Source organism: Aythya fuligula, chromosome W (assembly GCF_009819795.1).
Source record: "Aythya fuligula isolate bAytFul2 chromosome W, bAytFul2.pri, whole genome shotgun sequence".
Lineage (NCBI taxonomy): Eukaryota > Metazoa > Chordata > Aves > Anseriformes > Anatidae > Aythya > Aythya fuligula.
The window spans coordinates 5,617,700-5,635,385 of record NC_045594.1 but is presented as its reverse complement, the minus strand read 5'-3'; the positions used below and the strand labels follow the sequence as shown (position 1 = coordinate 5,635,385).

The following is a 17,686-nucleotide window of genomic DNA, read 5'->3' as shown; positions in this document are numbered from 1 at the left end:
TATAAAACAAATATTTCTAAAAGGTATAAAAGGCAAGTAAACAGCGCTGGGTGTGCGGGGAGTCTACGCTCCATCAACAGGCACACATGAACATTAAACATTCTAAATACATTCTAAACATTGCTTTACATAATAAGCCCGAGTATGCCTATACAATCAGAAAAGGTAACAAACAATCCTTTAAGTTCCATGACTTAACAGTCTCCATTTTCCATTCCTTTTCTTGATTACAATCAAATATCCATTTTCCATTCCTTTTGAACAATATGTCTTGCTTTAAGCTGTCAAGCAACTCGGTCTTCAGGCCTTATGTATCCCGTTCTTGCCAGATCTAAGAAAAGCATATCCATCTCCTTTTCAAGGCCAATAAGCCTGGGTCAAAAGGCATGTTCAGGTCAACAGGGGGCGTAACAGCAAAAGCCTTCAATGGCTGTAGCAGCAGAGGGGCCCATGGCATAGCATTTAACTATTTGTATGGTAAATGCCAAGGGCTAGAGAAAGATGGTGCCCCTCATGTTTTAAGATAGATGCAAGTGTTTTAATGTACTCTAGACATAACCTTTCTTAAAGCCAATTTCCCTGGTGTTCTGGGGCCACACACTTCTATGGGGAGCCACAGATCTGATGATATATGGCTATTTCTGGGGTCCTTTTGTGGGAGCATGGCCATGGGGGTCGACAAGCACCATGGTTGGTGATAACATCAGACTCTTAACGATGAGGCCATCAGGAATCGTTTAGAGGGAACAAAGAAGGGTGATTCAGGAGACACCATGCCCCTCTCGGGTTGCTTGTTCTCCAGCTGTCATGGTTTAACCCGACCGGCAGCTAAACACCACACAGCCGTTCGCTCACCCTTCCCCCTCCCTCTCTGGGATGGGGGAGAGAAACGGGAAAGTGAAGCCTGTGAGTTGAGATAAAGAGAGTTTATTAATGTGAGAAACACTCCGTAGCCAATAACTTAGGCTCAGGCGAGGATCTCAGTGAAGTAGTAATTTATTCGCGATTGCAATGGCGGGCGCCCCACAAGCAGGAGAGAGCGCATCTACTAGTTCCAAAACACAGTTTATATACCTTTTGATGGCAGGACCCTCCCCTGTTTCCCCACTGAGTGGGTAATCCAGGTTCACAATCTATCTGATGCTTCACAAACAATGCATGGCCTTCAGTCGCCAGCCTGTTAAATTTCAAATTTCTTTTAACATTTTTACTGCTTGAAGTGGTAATGTTTCTTCACTTATCTGACTTGACTTGACACCATGATTTTCACCTAATTGTCCTAAGGAGTCTGGTTGTCTGCATTTTACAAGGTCGCCTGCTAAACTTTCTTATCACTGTAAGCATATCTCAGTACCACATTCCCTCCTTCTAAACAATGTAACTCTGCAAAAACAACATTTCTATTCCCACATTAAGACAGGAAAATAATAATAACAATAATAATAATAACAATGATGATAATAGTACTACTACTAATAATGTGTACAAACAAGTGATGCACAATGCAATTGCTCACCACCCGCTGACCGATGCCCAGCCTAACCCTGAGCAGCCAGCCCCCCCACCCTGGCTAGCCACCCCTATATATTGTTTAGCATGACGTCTGATGGTACGGAATACCCCTTTGGCTAGTTTGGGTCAGCTGTCCTGGGTCTGTCCCCTCCCAGCTCTTGCTGCACCCCCAGCCTGCCCGTTGGCAGGACAGAGCGAGAAGCCTTAAGGCATGGAAGTTGCTGGGTGTTTGCAGTTGTGTGGTGGTTTTACCGTGCTGGGCAGCTAAACCCCACAACCGCTCTCTCACTCCCCCTCCTTTAGATGAGGAGGGGGAGAAGTAAAGCAAAGAACAACTCACGGGTTGAGATAAGGATAATTTAATTAAAGGGAAAAAACAATAATAATTAAATAAAAACTACCATGAACTAAACAATTTAACTAAGGGGAAATAAAAAGGGAAAGGGGAAAAGGGAGGGGAAAAGGAAAAAAATAAAAAGAAGGGAGGAAAACAAACAAACAAAATAAATGAAGGCTATATGGAAGTGCAGAGGAAAGAAATTACTCTCTACTTCCCACAAATGAGCGATGATTGACCACGTCCTTGAAGCAAGGCCTCAACGCACACAGCCGGTGTTTTGAGAGGAGGACCGACGTCTTCTCAACGAGAGCCCACCCCTCCCCTCTTCTTCCTGTTTCCACCTTTTATTGCTGAGTGTGACATCATATGGTATGGAATATCCCTTTGATTGGTTTAGGTCAGCTGCCCTAGTGATGTTTCTCTCCTCACTTTTTTGCCCACCCCCTAGGAGGGTTAGAGAAAGGCCCAATGCTGTGCCACTGCTGCTCAGCAGTAGACACAACACTGGTGTGATAACACTGCTGTTCCAGCTACAAGTACAGAGTACGGCACTGTATGGGCTGCTGCCGGGAAAGTTAACATTCCAGCCAGACCCAGTACAAGTTGCCGGGCAAAATTGTTGACCAATGAATAGTTAGTGGAAAAGTACTGCTGTTGGGCAAATAGTATAAGAGGGAAGCCTGTCCTCAAGATGGGGAGGCAACACAGATATAATGAAGCTATGTCATCAATAATGAAGTAGCAGTTACTTATCCTAAAAGAACCCTGGTGTCTGTGTGGTCATTACGCCACATCTTTGATCTCTCTTTGCAATTTCACTTGCAGAGAATACATATGAAGTCCACGTTCTCACTGGAAATGTGTGGGGGGCTGAGACAGACTCTAATATCTTCTTGAGCATCTATGGCGTAGGAAGAGGAGATGTGGGTGAGTGCCAGCTGAAAAGGTCCAATAACCTCAACAAGTTTGAAAAGGGGCAGATAATGCATGAACTCAATTCACTAGAGCAAGCAGAAAGGTGGCAAAGCTCTCTTAGTTATCATGCTGGTCATTCATCACCGTCTCTTCTCTGTGAGGCTATGTTTCTTCTTCTAGCTTAAAGCTCAGACATGCTTTATTTCTGAAATTTATGACTTAAAGTAAAACACCTCAAAATATTTTCCAGAGGAAATTCATTTGAATAATAAGCTGAATACTCTTCTGTGTTGGAGCCACCTTTTGCATCTGCTTCCTGTAAGCATTCTGGTAACCAGATTTCTTCCCAGGAATACTTGAAAACCACAAACTGTAAATTAATATTGGAGAGCATTTGTGAGGCAGTTCAAGCCATGTTAGTATTTAGATTGAAAATATGATTCTAAATGCTCACCTCAACCAGTCAGGGAATAAAAGCAGTATTGCATGGTGTGCTATAATTAGGTTATAATCCAATCCAATTAAACATCATCTCTTGTAGACTGAATATTTTCCATAAAAATGCTTATGAACAAATAACAAACAACTATTATAGCCAGACATTATTAAAGGAATTATTTTGAATAACGAAAAAATATTGAGACGGTAAGCAGTTGTGGAAAACTTGCAATAAGAAAAAGAGAGCCTAAGGTTGTTAAATAAGCCGTTAGCTGTGATTTATGAGCTTGGCACTGGTGAATCTGCAACTCGCACATGGTTCTTCATTCAATGGGAAGAGCTCCAAGCTGCAAATATATTGCCCTCTGATCTTGGGAGTAGAAACCCAAAGTCTACCAACAACTTAATCACATTAAGATGTTTAAATTGTTATCATAACAAGGCCCATCCTGTCACACTAATACTGTTAATAAATGAACCTCATGGTTGTAGTAAATGACAAAAGTGTTATAAATGAAGTCTTGTTATAAGTTAGACCACACAATTTACTGGTCTACTGAAATTATTTTATTAATCAAGTAAGCAGACACAAGCAAAACAGCGCTGGGCGGCTGGGGAGTCTCCGCTCCGCAACAGCACGCAACTTCCCCTTTCCAGTGTAGCTGTTTTATAGCATTGAAGTTCCGGCTTGTCGAGACTTGTCGACTTGTCGAGACCTGTCGACTTGTCGACTTGTCGAGACCTGTTGAGACCTGTCGACTTGTCGAGACCTGTCCTGAGACTGCGCAGTCTGTTGTTGGGGGTCGTTATTCTTCCTCCAGTGATCATGCGTTGTGCTTGTGTTCAGGTGGGGGCAAAACAGGATGTCTTGCGGTGTGTGGGTGGTATCTTACAAAATCTTTGTTTTAACAAGGATGTTCACCCAACCCCCTTCCCCATTTGTCCCCATGTTACAATGCCGTGAGTTGTAAAACCTTATCTCCTCAGTAGATTCTTTAAATTCTCAAGGACAATGAACAAACCCCTACTAATTTATCACAGTCTCAACTCTGAATTTAGTAACATAAAAGAATATTTATAAAAGGCAAGTAAACAGAGCTGGGTGTGCGGTGAGTCTATGCTCTACCAACATGCACACCCAACCATCGAACTTTCCAAATATATATAGGACATTGCTGTTACATATTTACAAGAAACCCGAGTACGCCTATACATATGGATATCCTATCCCCACTTCATATTATAATTCTCTTTGTGGTGGTCCTTGTGGGTGAAAGGCTCACGGTTTCCCCATCACCATTAGCAACCTTTTGTTCCAGACTGCAGGAGCGTCTTCGACTGTCTCCCTCTTCTTCTGCACATGCTCTGCCCACCACAAGGTTCCCGAAAACAACAAAACGTGATTGCTTTTCCCGCGTTTCGTTAACCCTTGAAATCACACTAATAATATTATTATAATATAACATTAAACAATAAATGTTAACAGTTCTAACCAGCAACCCCCCCAGCAACTTCCGTGCCTTAACAGAGGGGAAAACAAGCAACCCCAGACGGCAGGGCGTCGCCTCAATCACCCTTCTTTGTTTCCTGTAAACTCTTTACATTCCTGATGACCTCATCGTTAAGAGTCTGATGTTATCACCAACCACAAGGCTTTCCGACCCCCTGTGGTGGTTTTACCGTGCTGGGCAGCTAAACCCCACAACCGCTCTCTCACTCCCCCTCCTTTAGATGAGGAGGGGGAGAAGTAAAGCAAAGAACAACTCACGGGTTGAGATAAGGATAATTTAATTAAAGGGAAATAATTATAATAATTAAATAAAGACTACCATGAACTAAACAATTTAACTAAGGGGAAATAAAAGGGAAAGGGGAAAAAGGGAGGAAAACAAACAAACAAAATAAATGAAAGCTATATGGAAGTGCAGAGGAAAGAAATTACTCTCTACTTCCCACAAATGAGCGATGATTGACCACGTCCTTGAAGCAAGGCCTCAACGCACGCAGCCGGTGTTTTGAGAGGAGGACCGACGTCTTCTCAACGAGAGCCCACCCCTCCCCTCTTCTTCCTGTTTCCACCTTTTATTGCTGAGTGTGACATCACACGGTATGGAATATCCCTTTGATTGGTTTAGGTCAGCTGCCCTAGTGATGTTTCTCTCCTCACTTTTTTGCCCACCCCCTAGGAGGGTTAGAGAAAGGCCCAATGCAGTGCCACTGCTGCTCAGCAGTAGACACAACACTGGTGTGATAACACTGCTGTTCCAGCTATAAGTACAGAGTACAGCACTGTATGGGCTGCTGCCGGGAAAGTTAACATTCCAGCCAGACCCAGTACACCCCCATTGCCACATTCCCAAATCTCTCCCTTCTTTATTAATATCAACCATTTTTCTGACACGAATTACCACTCCATATATAACAAAAGGAAAAAAAAAAATCTGTAGTTTGAAGTAAAACACATGGAAGCAAAGATAAGAGTTTCCTTGGAGTTAATGTTTGTGTCCAGTTCCAGACTGAAACTGAGGGAAAATGCTAATCCTGAAAGGAATGAGATTTAGGAGAGATGAGTTAAACCTACAGGAGGCTCAAATTGAGATGAAGTAAAGAAAGGAATGAAGGGCTGTGTATCTCCAAGGCTGTTACTGTGTTGTAGGAGCCAAGCATGAGTGCAAATGGCACAGCTCACAGCTCTGGAGTTATTTACGTAGTTATATATCCACCCTAGGAATACAAGGGAGACTTACAAACACCTTTAATTTTAGTGGGGAAAAAAATACCCTGGCTACTGCCTCTCTTTCCCCCTTTCTGTCAATTGCCTCACTTGCCTCTTGCCTCCTGTGCAGATGGACTTGTTCACCATCAAAGCCATCAACCTGGGCAAGCTGAAGAAGCTGCGGATCTGAGGATTGGACTACTCTGGTGGTAGCCCAAGCTGGTTCCTGGAGAGGGTAGAGATTGTTGACCTCAAGGACAGCACCATGTGAGCAGCCTGTAGCACCTTTTCTGTATGGTCAAAGACGGGGACACTTTCTCAGGAGACTGCAGAACTGTGGGAAGGCAGAGGAGATGCAGAAGGTCATCACCATAGCTCCTCACCAAATCACAGGGAGCAGGCATCCTATGGGAGTCTCGTGTCGTTGTGCAGTTACAGGGAGCATAGGGCCTTTCTGGGGAATCTCTGTGTGGTGTTTTGCTGTCCCAGAATCTCTGCAGTTTGGGAACCAGCTGTGTTCTGAAGAAAACCTCACTTTTTCTCTTTTTTCCTGGGAGGGATTCTCCCTTCTGAAGAGGCTCCCTCACAGAGCCTGCAGCTGCATTACTCCTTCCAAGGATCTGCTCCGGAAATTTCTCACCTCACATTTCATTTCTATTTTGTACCTAATTGTCCTGGTTTCATTTAGGACAGAGTTAATTTTCCTCCTAGTAGCTGGTAGAATGCTATGTTTTGGCTTAGGATGAGAAGAGCGCTGATAACATGCTGATGTTTTAATTGTTGCAGAGCAGTGCTTACACCAAGCCAAGGACTTTTCAGCTTCTCGCTCTGTCCTGCCAATGGGCAGGCTAGGGGTGCAGCAGGAGCTGGGAGGGGACAGCTGACCCAAACTGGCCAAAGGGGTATTCCATACCATCTGACGTCATGCTAAACAATATATAGGGGTGGCTAGCCGGGGTGGGGGGGCCAGCTGCTCGGGGTTAGGCTGGGTATCAGTCAGCAGGTGGTCAGCAATTGCATTGTGCATCACTTATTTCGTGCACATTATTATTATTATTAGTACTATTATCATCATTATTGTTATTATTATTATTGTTATTATTATTTTTCTGTCTTAATAAACTGTCTTTATCTCAATTGACAGGCTTCACTTTCCCTTTCCCCCACCAACCCAAAGAGGGAGTGGGGAGGGTGAGCGAACGGCCGTGTGGTGTTTAGCTGACAGCTGTATTAAACCGCAACAGTCCTTTTTGGCGCCCAACATGGGGCCTGAAGGGTTGAGATAATGACAGATCTGACCAGAGTGTGTTAAACTAAAATTGGTATAAGTATTAGACCGGCTTATTAGGTGCTAGTCACAATGCTGATTGCTTTAATCTCAAGACTGCTATGCCTGTTTTCCAAATTGAGTATTATAGCATGTTACTTTCTGTATGTGCTCCCTGTCATGCTGTTTATCCTCTCCGGGCCCTGGTTTAAGATCATTATGGTACTGTGAATTGTAACAGTGGCTTATGATAGGATGAAATTGCTGGTCATGACTCTAACCTGGTATTTGTACTCGGCACTTTTGTCGACTCTATACTTTGGAAACCATATCTCGGAAACTATTAACAATTAAACATACTACCATTTTTCATCAGGGAGCCAATCTAAGGAGGGGACAAGGGAAAATATTTTTTCCTACTTGTTCACTGTCCCTTTCTCCTTCACCGTCTCTTATCCTCCGAGCTTTATCATTCTCCAAGATATTGAATATCCTTAGGATACTCAGACCAGTTATTAGGAATAAAATGGCAAGATGGACGTCGTCAAATCCCAATGGATGTGATCAACAAAATAACAGCTACGTCTCCACCAGCTAGCAAAAAAGAAACACAGACTTTCCTAGGTGTCATGGGGTTTTGGAGAATGCACATTCCAAATTACAGTCTGATTGTAAACCCGCTCTACCAAGCAACCCGTAAGAAGAATGATTTCAAATTGGGCCCTGAGCAACGACAAGCTTTTGAACAAATTAAGCAGGACATAGTTCATGCAGTAGTCGTTGGGCCAGTCCGAACAGGACCAGATGTAAAGAATGTGCTCTACACCGCAGCCGGAACATATCCTGTGCCCAATGCCACCTCCAAGAACACTATCCTGGGCATTAAAAAGCAAGTCCTATGGCGACATGGAACCCCAGAAAGAATTGAGTCAGACAATGGGACTCATTTCCAAAATAACCTTATAGACACTTGGGCAAAAGAACATGGTATTGAGTGGGTGTATAATGTTTCAGGAAGAATGGCCGAAAGCACGACAGACACCAGTATGGTCAGATCATGCTCTCTCCTTTATTACCCGAATAGCCTGACTTTTACAGTGAACTTAACAGGGACGAATAGTGTCTCACACAAGATTATTGGTCAAAAGCACTCAGACAAACAGTTACAAGAAAACAACCCCACCTGCAAGAAAACAACCCCCTTGCGATTAGCAGTCACGTAGATCCCGTCTTTGAAGCCAGCTGCTGGCAACAATATTTTTCTAAATTCCTCAATTGGGCGATGTGGGAACACTGTCATGGGAACTTCTCATAGTCGTCCTGGTAGCTTGGTTTGCTCACCTGCAGCAATCCATGGGATCTTTGCTGTTTCAAAAATCCCTCAACAATAACCCCTTTTTCTTTTTGAGCAAACCAAGCCCAATGTAACAGTCTTGCAAGTAACCCTTTAACCACATTTATTACAATACAACACGTAATGATGATTAACACCACAACAAACAGAATCCTTAATCCCTCTTTGATTAATCCCAGTAACCATCTAGGCATCCTTTCAAACAAATCAGTGAGCCATTGACTGAAAGGATTGATATCACATTGAATCTTTCTCATGTGCTCTTTCTGGAAAGTAATGGATTTGTGAATTGACTCATTATGATCAGAAAGGTTTAAACAGTACATTCCCTTAAAGTCCTCACACCCATGCCTTTGAGCCAAGAGCAAGAAGTCAATAGCAGCTCGATGCTGTAAGAGTGCACATCGCAGACTATTTGGATCTGGTAACATCTCCTCAAGTATCTCTGTTGTGGCATGGGCTTGCTTCTTGGCCCAGCATACCAATTTTTCTAAGTTGTTAAGTGCGGCTGCAGATGCCACTCCTGGCACTACACTTCCCAATGCCGCTCTAGCTGTAACATCAAGCAACTCAACATTATCATTGGAATCCGGTGCAAGCAATGCCCATTTATGTCTGGTGATCTCATGCAACTGCGACAAGCTAGGAGCAAATATAGAGAGTTTATCTAAGTAACATGGACTTCCGATAGCATTTGCAGGGATACCTTGCCAGGCCCTATCCCCACAAATCAGAAAAACATCAGGAGGTAAGGCCATAGCTGTACGATTGTTCCAAATGCTATAGTTGTTACCCCTTGTCTCCGTGCCATAAGCCCCTAAACCCTGCCTAGCAGTGTCATTGTAATCACAGGTGTTACTTGTATTTCTGTACCCATATGGCCCTTTCCAAGTTCCTGTAGCAGGATCTCGGTAATTCATTCTTATTTGTGGTAACACATTTGGTGCTGCTATATTTATTGTCTGAAAATGAATACTCGCAGGAGGGTCTTCTCGGTCACTAGTCAAATATGAGTGATTCAAGACAACCAATGCCTCGGACAATCGTTCATCGATGTTCCTGATCTTTTAGTCTCACTAATTGTTCCTTTAAAACCTGGTGTGATCGTTCTACCATCACTTGGCCCGTGGGAGAGTATGGAGTATGGAATATCAGTTTTATTTTCCTAGTTACTTCAGGCAATTACACCATAAGTATGAACTGGAATCAAAGGCAGCCAAGTGGTACACCACAACTGATATCACTAATGCACTTTTCTCCATCCCTCTAGCAGCAGAGTGCAGGCCACAGTTTGCTTTCACTTGGAGGAGTGTCCAATACACCTGGAATCGGCTGCCCCAGGGGTGGAAACACAGCCCTACCATTTGCCATGGACTGATCCAGTCTGCGCTGGAGCAGGGGGAAGCTCCTGAACACCTGCAGTACATCGATGACATTATTGTGTGGGGTGACACAGCAGGGGGAGTTTTCGAGAAAGGGAAGAAAATAGTCCAAATCCTTCTGAAGGCCGGTTTTGCCATAAAACAAAATAAAGTCAAAGGATCTGCACGAGAGATCCAGTTTTTAGGAATAAAATGGCAAGATGGACGCTGTCAAATCCCAATGGATGTGATCAACAAAATAACAGCTATGTCTCCACCAGCTAGCAAAAAAGAAACACAGACTTTCCTAGGTGTCATGGGGTTTTGGAGAATGCACATTCCAAATTACAGTCTGATTGTAAACCCGCTCTACCAAGCAACCCGTAAGAAGAATGATTTCAAATTGGGCCCTGAACAACGACAAGCCTTTGAACAAATCAAGCAGGAAATAGTTCATGCAGTAGCCCTTGGGCCAGTCCGAACAGGACCAGATGTAAAGAATGTGCTCTACACCGCAGCCGGGGAGAACGGCCCCACCTGGAGCCTCTGGCAGAAAGAACCTGGGGAAACTCGAGGTCGGCCCCTGGGGTTTTGGAGTCGGGGATACAGAGGATCTGAGGCCCGCTACACTCCAACCGAAAAGGAGATATTGGCAGCATATGAAGGAGTTTGATCTACTTTGGAGGTGGTCGGTACTGAAGCACAGCTCCTCCTAGCACCCTGACTGCCGGTACTAGGCTGGATGTTCAAAGGAAGTGTCCCCTCTACACATCATGCAACTGATGCTACATGGAACAAGTGGGTTGCACTCAGCAGGCTCGAATAGGAAACCCCAGTCACCCAGGAATCTTGGAAGTGATTATGGACTGGCCAGAAGGCAAATACTTTGGGATATCATCAGAGGAGGAGGTGGTCCGTGCTGAAGAAGCCCCACTGTACAACAAGTTACCAGAAAATGAGAAGAAATATGCCCTGTTCACTGATGGGTCCTGTCGTATTGTGGGAAAGCATCGGAGATGGAAGGCTGCTGTATGGAGTCCTACACGACAAGTTGCAGAAGCTGCTGAGTCTCTATCTCAACCCACAGGCTTTAATTTCTTTCTGATTCTCTCCCCCATCCCAGAGAGGGAGCAGGGAGGGTGAGCGAACGGCTGTGTGGTGCTTGGCTGCCGAAAGGGTTAAACCACAAGTTGGAAGAAAGAAACAAAAATAATCTCTCCTTATCCAAACTTATTTTTTTTTTATTTCAGTAGATAATTAAGCTTAATTAAGAACTGACATGGAAAACCGTACTCAGTTTCTCCAGCATAGCTCAAGCATACACCAAGCAAGGCGGGCAGCCTGGCACTAAATCACACTAATGGAAGGAGCCAGAGCTGAATTTATGGCAGGGCCATGGAATGATGATACAGAGCCTCCTGCCACCACTCACCCTACCTGTAGGATAACTCAGCCACGTGCTCCTCAAATGATGAATGAAGTGTGATGTGCTGGATGGTTTGCTGCCCAGATCAAGGATATGGGAAGTACTGTGCGATACATCAGAAGTTTCTTTTAGGTAAGTCTTTTAAGAGTCTTCTTAGATACATTTTGGGGTTTTCAGTAGCCCACCCTCCCCAGCAGCATTCAGCAGGTACCAGTTTGCAATAATTTGAAATGAATAGTAAGAAGTGCACCATATATATTTTATGGCCTCTGTTGGAAAGGGAAATCTTTCTATTAAATATCATAAAGCAAATTATTTAGAAACAGCTTCCAAGTAGGTTAAAGCAGAAGTTTGAGATGAAACAGAAGCACGGCTTTTCCAATGTCTCAAAATCATACCCCTTCCCCCCCCCCCCAAAAAAAAAAAAAAAAGCAAAAAAAAAAAAAGCAAAAAAAAGCAGTCCTTCCTAATGATACTGCTTTCTCTTGCTGAAATCCTGGGACATGGCTGAAATCTGCTGCTTTATTTCCAGGTCTCTATTTTCTGGAAAGCAGAAGAAAGGCATATGGAACCCCTCTGCATGGCACCTCTTATAAGCATGTGATGGGTGGCATGGCAGGGACAGAGGGGGTGCTGCTCCCGAGGGCCACTCAGGTGTACGTGGCTGCTGCCAGTCCTGCAGGTCTCAGGGTCCAGCGGGGTGGACGATGACCCAGAACATTTTCCCAATTGTTTTGCAGCAGTGTATTCACAAACACTACCTTTCCCCCTTGGGGAGAACCCACAGCAGAAAGAATCAGGCACAAACATTTCAGCTGGAAGCCGAGTATAGTTTGCAGAAAAAGGGGTTGCAGAAAAGACCAGCCTTTCTGCCAAGAAAAATGAATAACAATCAGAATAAAAGTAAGCCTTCAGAAAAATAAAAATCATAGGGGCTGTGAGAAAAGCAAAGCTCATCTCCCTGTTATGCTTCCACAAGGTAAACACTTCATCAAACTGAGTCCCCAAGTGCTGTTGCTCTGAATAGCTTCAGTTCTGCACAGCAAAATGCTGACAGCATCAACTTCTAGGGCCAAAAGGCAGCAATGTGATGACTCAGAGCAAGCCATACAGCTGCAGGACTGGACCGTTTTGCCCTAAAATACTTCTATGTTGCAGGAAGAACGGCCGAAAGCATGACAGACACTAGTATGGTCAGATCATGCTCCATTTTATTACCCGGATAGCCTAGCTTTTATAGTATTATATTATTTGGGTAACAAAATGGAGCATGATCTGACCATACTAGTGTCTGTCGTGCTTTCGGCCGTTCTTCCTGCAACAGCCGCTCTAGCTGCAACACCAAGCAATTCAACATTATCATTGGAATCCGGTGCAAGCAATGCCCATTTATGTCTGGTGATCTCATGCAACTGCGACAAGCTAGGAGCAAATATAGAGAGTTTATCTAAGTAACATGGACTTCCGATAGCATTTGCAGGGATACCTTGCCAGGCCCTATCCCCACAAATCAGAAAAACATCAGGAGGTAAGGCCATAGCTGTACGATTGTTCCAAATGCTATAGTTGTTACCCCTTGTCTCCATGCCATAAGCCCCTAAACCCTGCCTAGCAGTGTCATTGTAATCACAGGTGTTACTTGTATTTCTGTACCCATATGGCCCTTTCCAAGTTCCTGTAGCAGGATCTCGGTAATTCATTCTTATTTGTGGTAACACATTTGGTGCTGCTATATTTATTGTCTGAAAATGAATACTCGCAGGAGGGTCTTCTCGGTCACTAGTCAAATATGAGTGATTCAAGACAACCAATGCCTCGGACAATTGTTCATCGATGTTCTTGATCCCTTTTAGTCTCACTAATTGTTCCTTTAAAACCTGATGTGATCGTTCAACCATCACTTGGCCCGTGGGAGAATATGGAGCACTCATTTTTGGCTGAATCAGTAGGAAAATCCATTCCAGAACTCGAAAATGCTGCCCTATCATTCCACCCTTGCCATCACCTGTGTCACTTATAATACTCCTATTACCCGTGCTGTTAGTGTCAGTGGCATCCTCCTGATACCGTTTCTGTCTTTGTCGCCCCTTACTCTCCCCCTTTTCTTTTTGCCACTGACCAATCACCGCAAACGGATGAGACACATGATTGCTAATTAGGAAAGAGAGTGCAACGTCTGCTATACGGCTGCAGGCAGTGCCGGCTGCAACCTTAGAAGCTATTTGTGAAAGAGCCTGCCGGTGGTCATTTGGTAGTGTAATCTGCGGCTCTGCAGTCCTGCACCGCAATAAAGGTAGTAATATAGCTAAGCCGTCATTAGTAATCCGTACAATGTGGCAACCCCACTGAATATTATCCAGGAACATTTGTACATTTATCAAATTATGTAACACCATAGTTATATCACCTATCTGGGGACGAATAGTAGAGTCTGATATTTTCCATCCCAAGTATAGCCATGGCTGTTTCTGTTGAACCTTCTCTGGGGCTATCTTCGACCCTTTTGCTTCCAAAGTATCCCAAATAAACTTTAAATCCGAATCCTGGAAGCATTCTGGCCTACCAAACCGAATGTTATCCATATAATGGTAAATAATTACGTCACACCATGCTGTCCGAATTGGTTGTAGTGCCCAGGCCACATACAATTGACATAATGTAGGGGAATCCCTCATCCCTGCGGAAGCAATAGCCATTCATAGCGCTTTTTTTTTTTTTTTTTTTTTTTTTTTTGTTAATGGAGGGTACCGTAAAAGCAAATCTCTGGCAGTCCTGTGCCACCACATCTGGTTGCCTGGACTGATCGATAAATTTAGCATATGGTTCCCCAGGGGCCTGTTCTACAGATGCAAATGGAGGTGCTTTCTTTTCCCCTGGTAGACTAAGAAGAACCCTCAGTGCGAGCTGCACAGCTGTTTGGTGAGTAATCGCAGGGAACTGCAACTGAATCTGGGTATTGAGATAAGGACCTGTTGCCTTTAACATCTCTGCAGTAATCCCATACAGAGGGTCCCCCGGTTGACGCAGTCGACCCGCTTCCCCCTGTGGTAACTGCAACCATTCCCTTTCAAACAATAACAATGGGGAAGGAGTTAACAATAAGCGCGCCAGGTTTCGACAGTCAAGTGGAAACATTGGTTTTGCCTGAAAAATCCATTGAATTATCTGTTGAGCTGCCTGGGATTGTAATCCATAGTCCAAAACCATTTTTCAAGATTGTTGTAGAAGCTTGCAGTCATGCGGCTGCCACAACCTGGTGCCTTGCACAGGGTCGATAATAATAGGGCAGGCCAAGGATGTAGCATGCCTATGCCCCTCTATGAAAGCATCACGTATGACGTCGGAGCACCTGTCCCTTCTTGGACAGATGGAACCTGCTGTAACAGTCGATATTGATACAGCCAGGGGTGGCCCAGCAGTCTGGAGGGTGCGCTCAAGCATGCTCATTATTTCTCCTGAGGAAGTGGAATACAGGTGGTGGGAACGGAACATGGCACTCAGATCATCAGAGGAGCCGGCTCCGTCCAAAGACATTTGTTGCAAGGCGCTCACAGTGCAATGGTTTCCCTCTAGTGAAGACCGGAAAGTCAAAGCCTCAAGGGTTTTTGTGGGCTCAGCTGGAGGGTGCAGAGACACAGGATCAGAGCACCCTAAGATGTGTTCAGAGCTTATGGTTGAAAATAGGTCTTTTTCTGCAGAGAGATTCCAGCTTGATGGGTCAGACATGAGCTTCAGTGTGTTCTGAGAAAGCAGAGATTTGTCCTCTCCATCCTCAGTGAAGGTGTCATTGGCAAGGACGATGCTTGTTGTAGAGAAGACACGTTTGGTAGGTCTTGTTTGACATAGCTGCCTGAAACCAGGTGCAAGAAGCATAGATTTCTGGTCTATCTTCTCAGGTAAAGAAGTCTGTGGTGCTCTGGACTTCAGAGAATTACAGCTCCAAAGAGATTTAAAGGGAGAAATGCTGGTCATACCTTGCAATGTATCCTGAAGGGCTTCAATTTGCTCTGTCAGCCTCTGATTACAGTTTTTCAGGTGGTAGTTTTCTAGCTCAAGCTCTCTCAACTTAAATGTTACCCACTCTTTGATCTTAGCAGCTTTCTCTTGAGCAATTTTGAGTTCCTCAGTCCTCAGCTGTTTCTTTTTTGCTAGCTGAGTCTGCAGTCTGTTAATCAGGTCTTGTTTTCCTTGCACTGTACCCATCAGCTCCTTCAGTGAAGGTCGATTTTCGCAAGCTGCTGCTGCACCTCTCATTGGTGAAGCATCCCGAGTGGATTTATTGCTGCCTGGCAGCAGCACAGATGCTGGCAGCACAGCTTTATCAAGATTTTCCAGTGCGGGGGGTGGGGAGGGCAGCCCCCACTCCCCATCAGCACTCTGCTCAGATAGTCCCTCAGTTATTTCTGCCGCTGATTGATTTATTGGAGAGGCCATACCCCGAACCGGGGTGGGTGGAGGAACCGATGATAAAGATCGTGACACCCACATTCCTGAGGTCTCAGGTTTCATACTCGGCGGTCTGTCAGTCCCAGACAGTACTGAGAAAGCTTGTGCCGCTGCCATAGCCAGCTGCCATTCGGTTTTCATACTGCACAGTGTGTTAAGCACTGCAAGCCAGGTCATACATAAATCTTTATCAAACTTTCCGCTTGTGATGGTTGCATCCCGTAAATGATCTCCTACGAGCCGCCACTCATCTGGGCTAAAAATTAGAAGGATTTCCTTTAGAAAACCCTCCTTCTGGGCCCAGTGTACCAAGGATTTGATCTTTTTTACATTGTAAGATACGCCCCTCATAGAGAGAATGCTAGAGAGAAGCTGCACAGCCGCTTCCTCCATGGTTACGTCAGACGGGCTGCAGGGTCGTGATCTCCACCCCTCTGCTATGTGCCAACTCGCCACACGGTGGCGGTCGTCTGCCGTTGTGAACTGACGCCTCCGATCTCCCGTAGCAACTCGATCCCGGATGTCCCGCGTCTCACCGCGATTACTTCACTTCTCCGCGTCTCACCGCAATTCCTTTGTTCTCGCGTCTCACCGCAATCCGTATCAATCAATCAATCAATCTCTGCGTCTCACCACGATCTTTATCAGTCAATCGATCTCCGCGTCTCACTGTGTTCTCTGTATCAATCAATCAATCTTGATTAAGGAGGCATTGGGGAGGCATTGGGGAGGCAAGGACAATCCCCAGACATGGACTGTATATCTCGAAACAAGACACTGGAACTCATGATAAGGAAGCGGCAGACGGACAGAGAAACAAATGTAAGGACTATAAATCTCAAAACTGGACACTGGAATTCATTATAATGATACAACAAACGGAAGAATTAGCAACAACCAGCTCTTGCAATTAAGAAACATGCCAATTCAGCAGATTCCTGACCAAAGGTGAAAAGTACACTGTGAGGAAGACTCGGGGTCTTCCTCCCAAAGACCCCTGCCCACATCCCAAAGACCCCTGCCCACAATTCTTGGAAGGCTCTACGCAGGCGCAAGGTGCCAAAAGGCTAATTAGCATGAGAAGCGAGGGAAGGCGGGGATAGGTAATGCATATGTATAGGTGCTTGTAGAATATTGATAGATTGATTGTATAAATTCAAGACTACTTTCTGCTTTGGGTATGCACGATAGGTGGAGAGATCCCCCGTGCATCCAGCGCTGTTGAGGGATTTTTGAAACAGCAAGAATCCCATGGCTTGCTGTAGCTGAGCAAACCAAGCTACCAGGGCAACTATGAGAAGTTCCCATGACAGTGTTCCCACATCGCCCAATTGAGGAATTCAGCAAAATATTGTTGCCAGTAGCTGGCTTCAAGGACAAGGTCTATGTGACTGCTAATCACAAGGGGGTTGTCTTCTTGCAGGTGGGGTTGTTTTCTTGTAGTTGTTTGTCTGAGTGCTTTTGACCAATAATCTTGTGTGAAACACTGTCCGCCCCTGTTAAGTTCACTATAAAAGTTAGGCTATTCGGGCAATAAAATGGAGCATGATCTGACTCTACTGGTGTCTGTCGTGCTTTCGGCCGTGCTTCCTGCAACACAGCGCTGCAATAAAGAATATACCACTTAAAGGAATTTCGGCTTTGATCTTTGAATCAATCTGGCGACCCAGATGGGACAACCTCTCTGCCGGACTGCAGGACCCGCTGGGAACAGGACTCCCTAGGGTACCCCTGATATAGTATAAACTCACTTTAGGATAGAATAAAGCTTGTGGTTTGATATTGTATAAACTTACTTTAGGATAGAATAAAACTTGTGGAATGATATTGTATAAACTTACTTTAGGATAGAATAGAACTTGTGATTAAAAGTTAGCAAGGACAAAGTAAACAACATCTTGTTATCTGTAG

The 17,686-nt window shown here is 44.6% G+C and overlaps 1 protein-coding gene across 1 annotated transcript in view; it reads right to left on the bottom strand.

Annotated features, from left to right (window-relative positions):
- LOC116501274 overlaps window positions 1-15,583 on the bottom strand; it is a 46,487-nt gene extending 30,904 nt beyond the window's left edge. The window contains exon 1 of the mRNA XM_032206793.1: window positions 15,304-15,583. Within this exon, the coding sequence (XP_032062684.1) occupies window positions 15,304-15,583 (280 nt within the window). The remainder of the gene's footprint in view (window positions 1-15,303) is intronic.
- Between the last annotated feature and the right edge of the window lie 2,103 nt (window positions 15,584-17,686).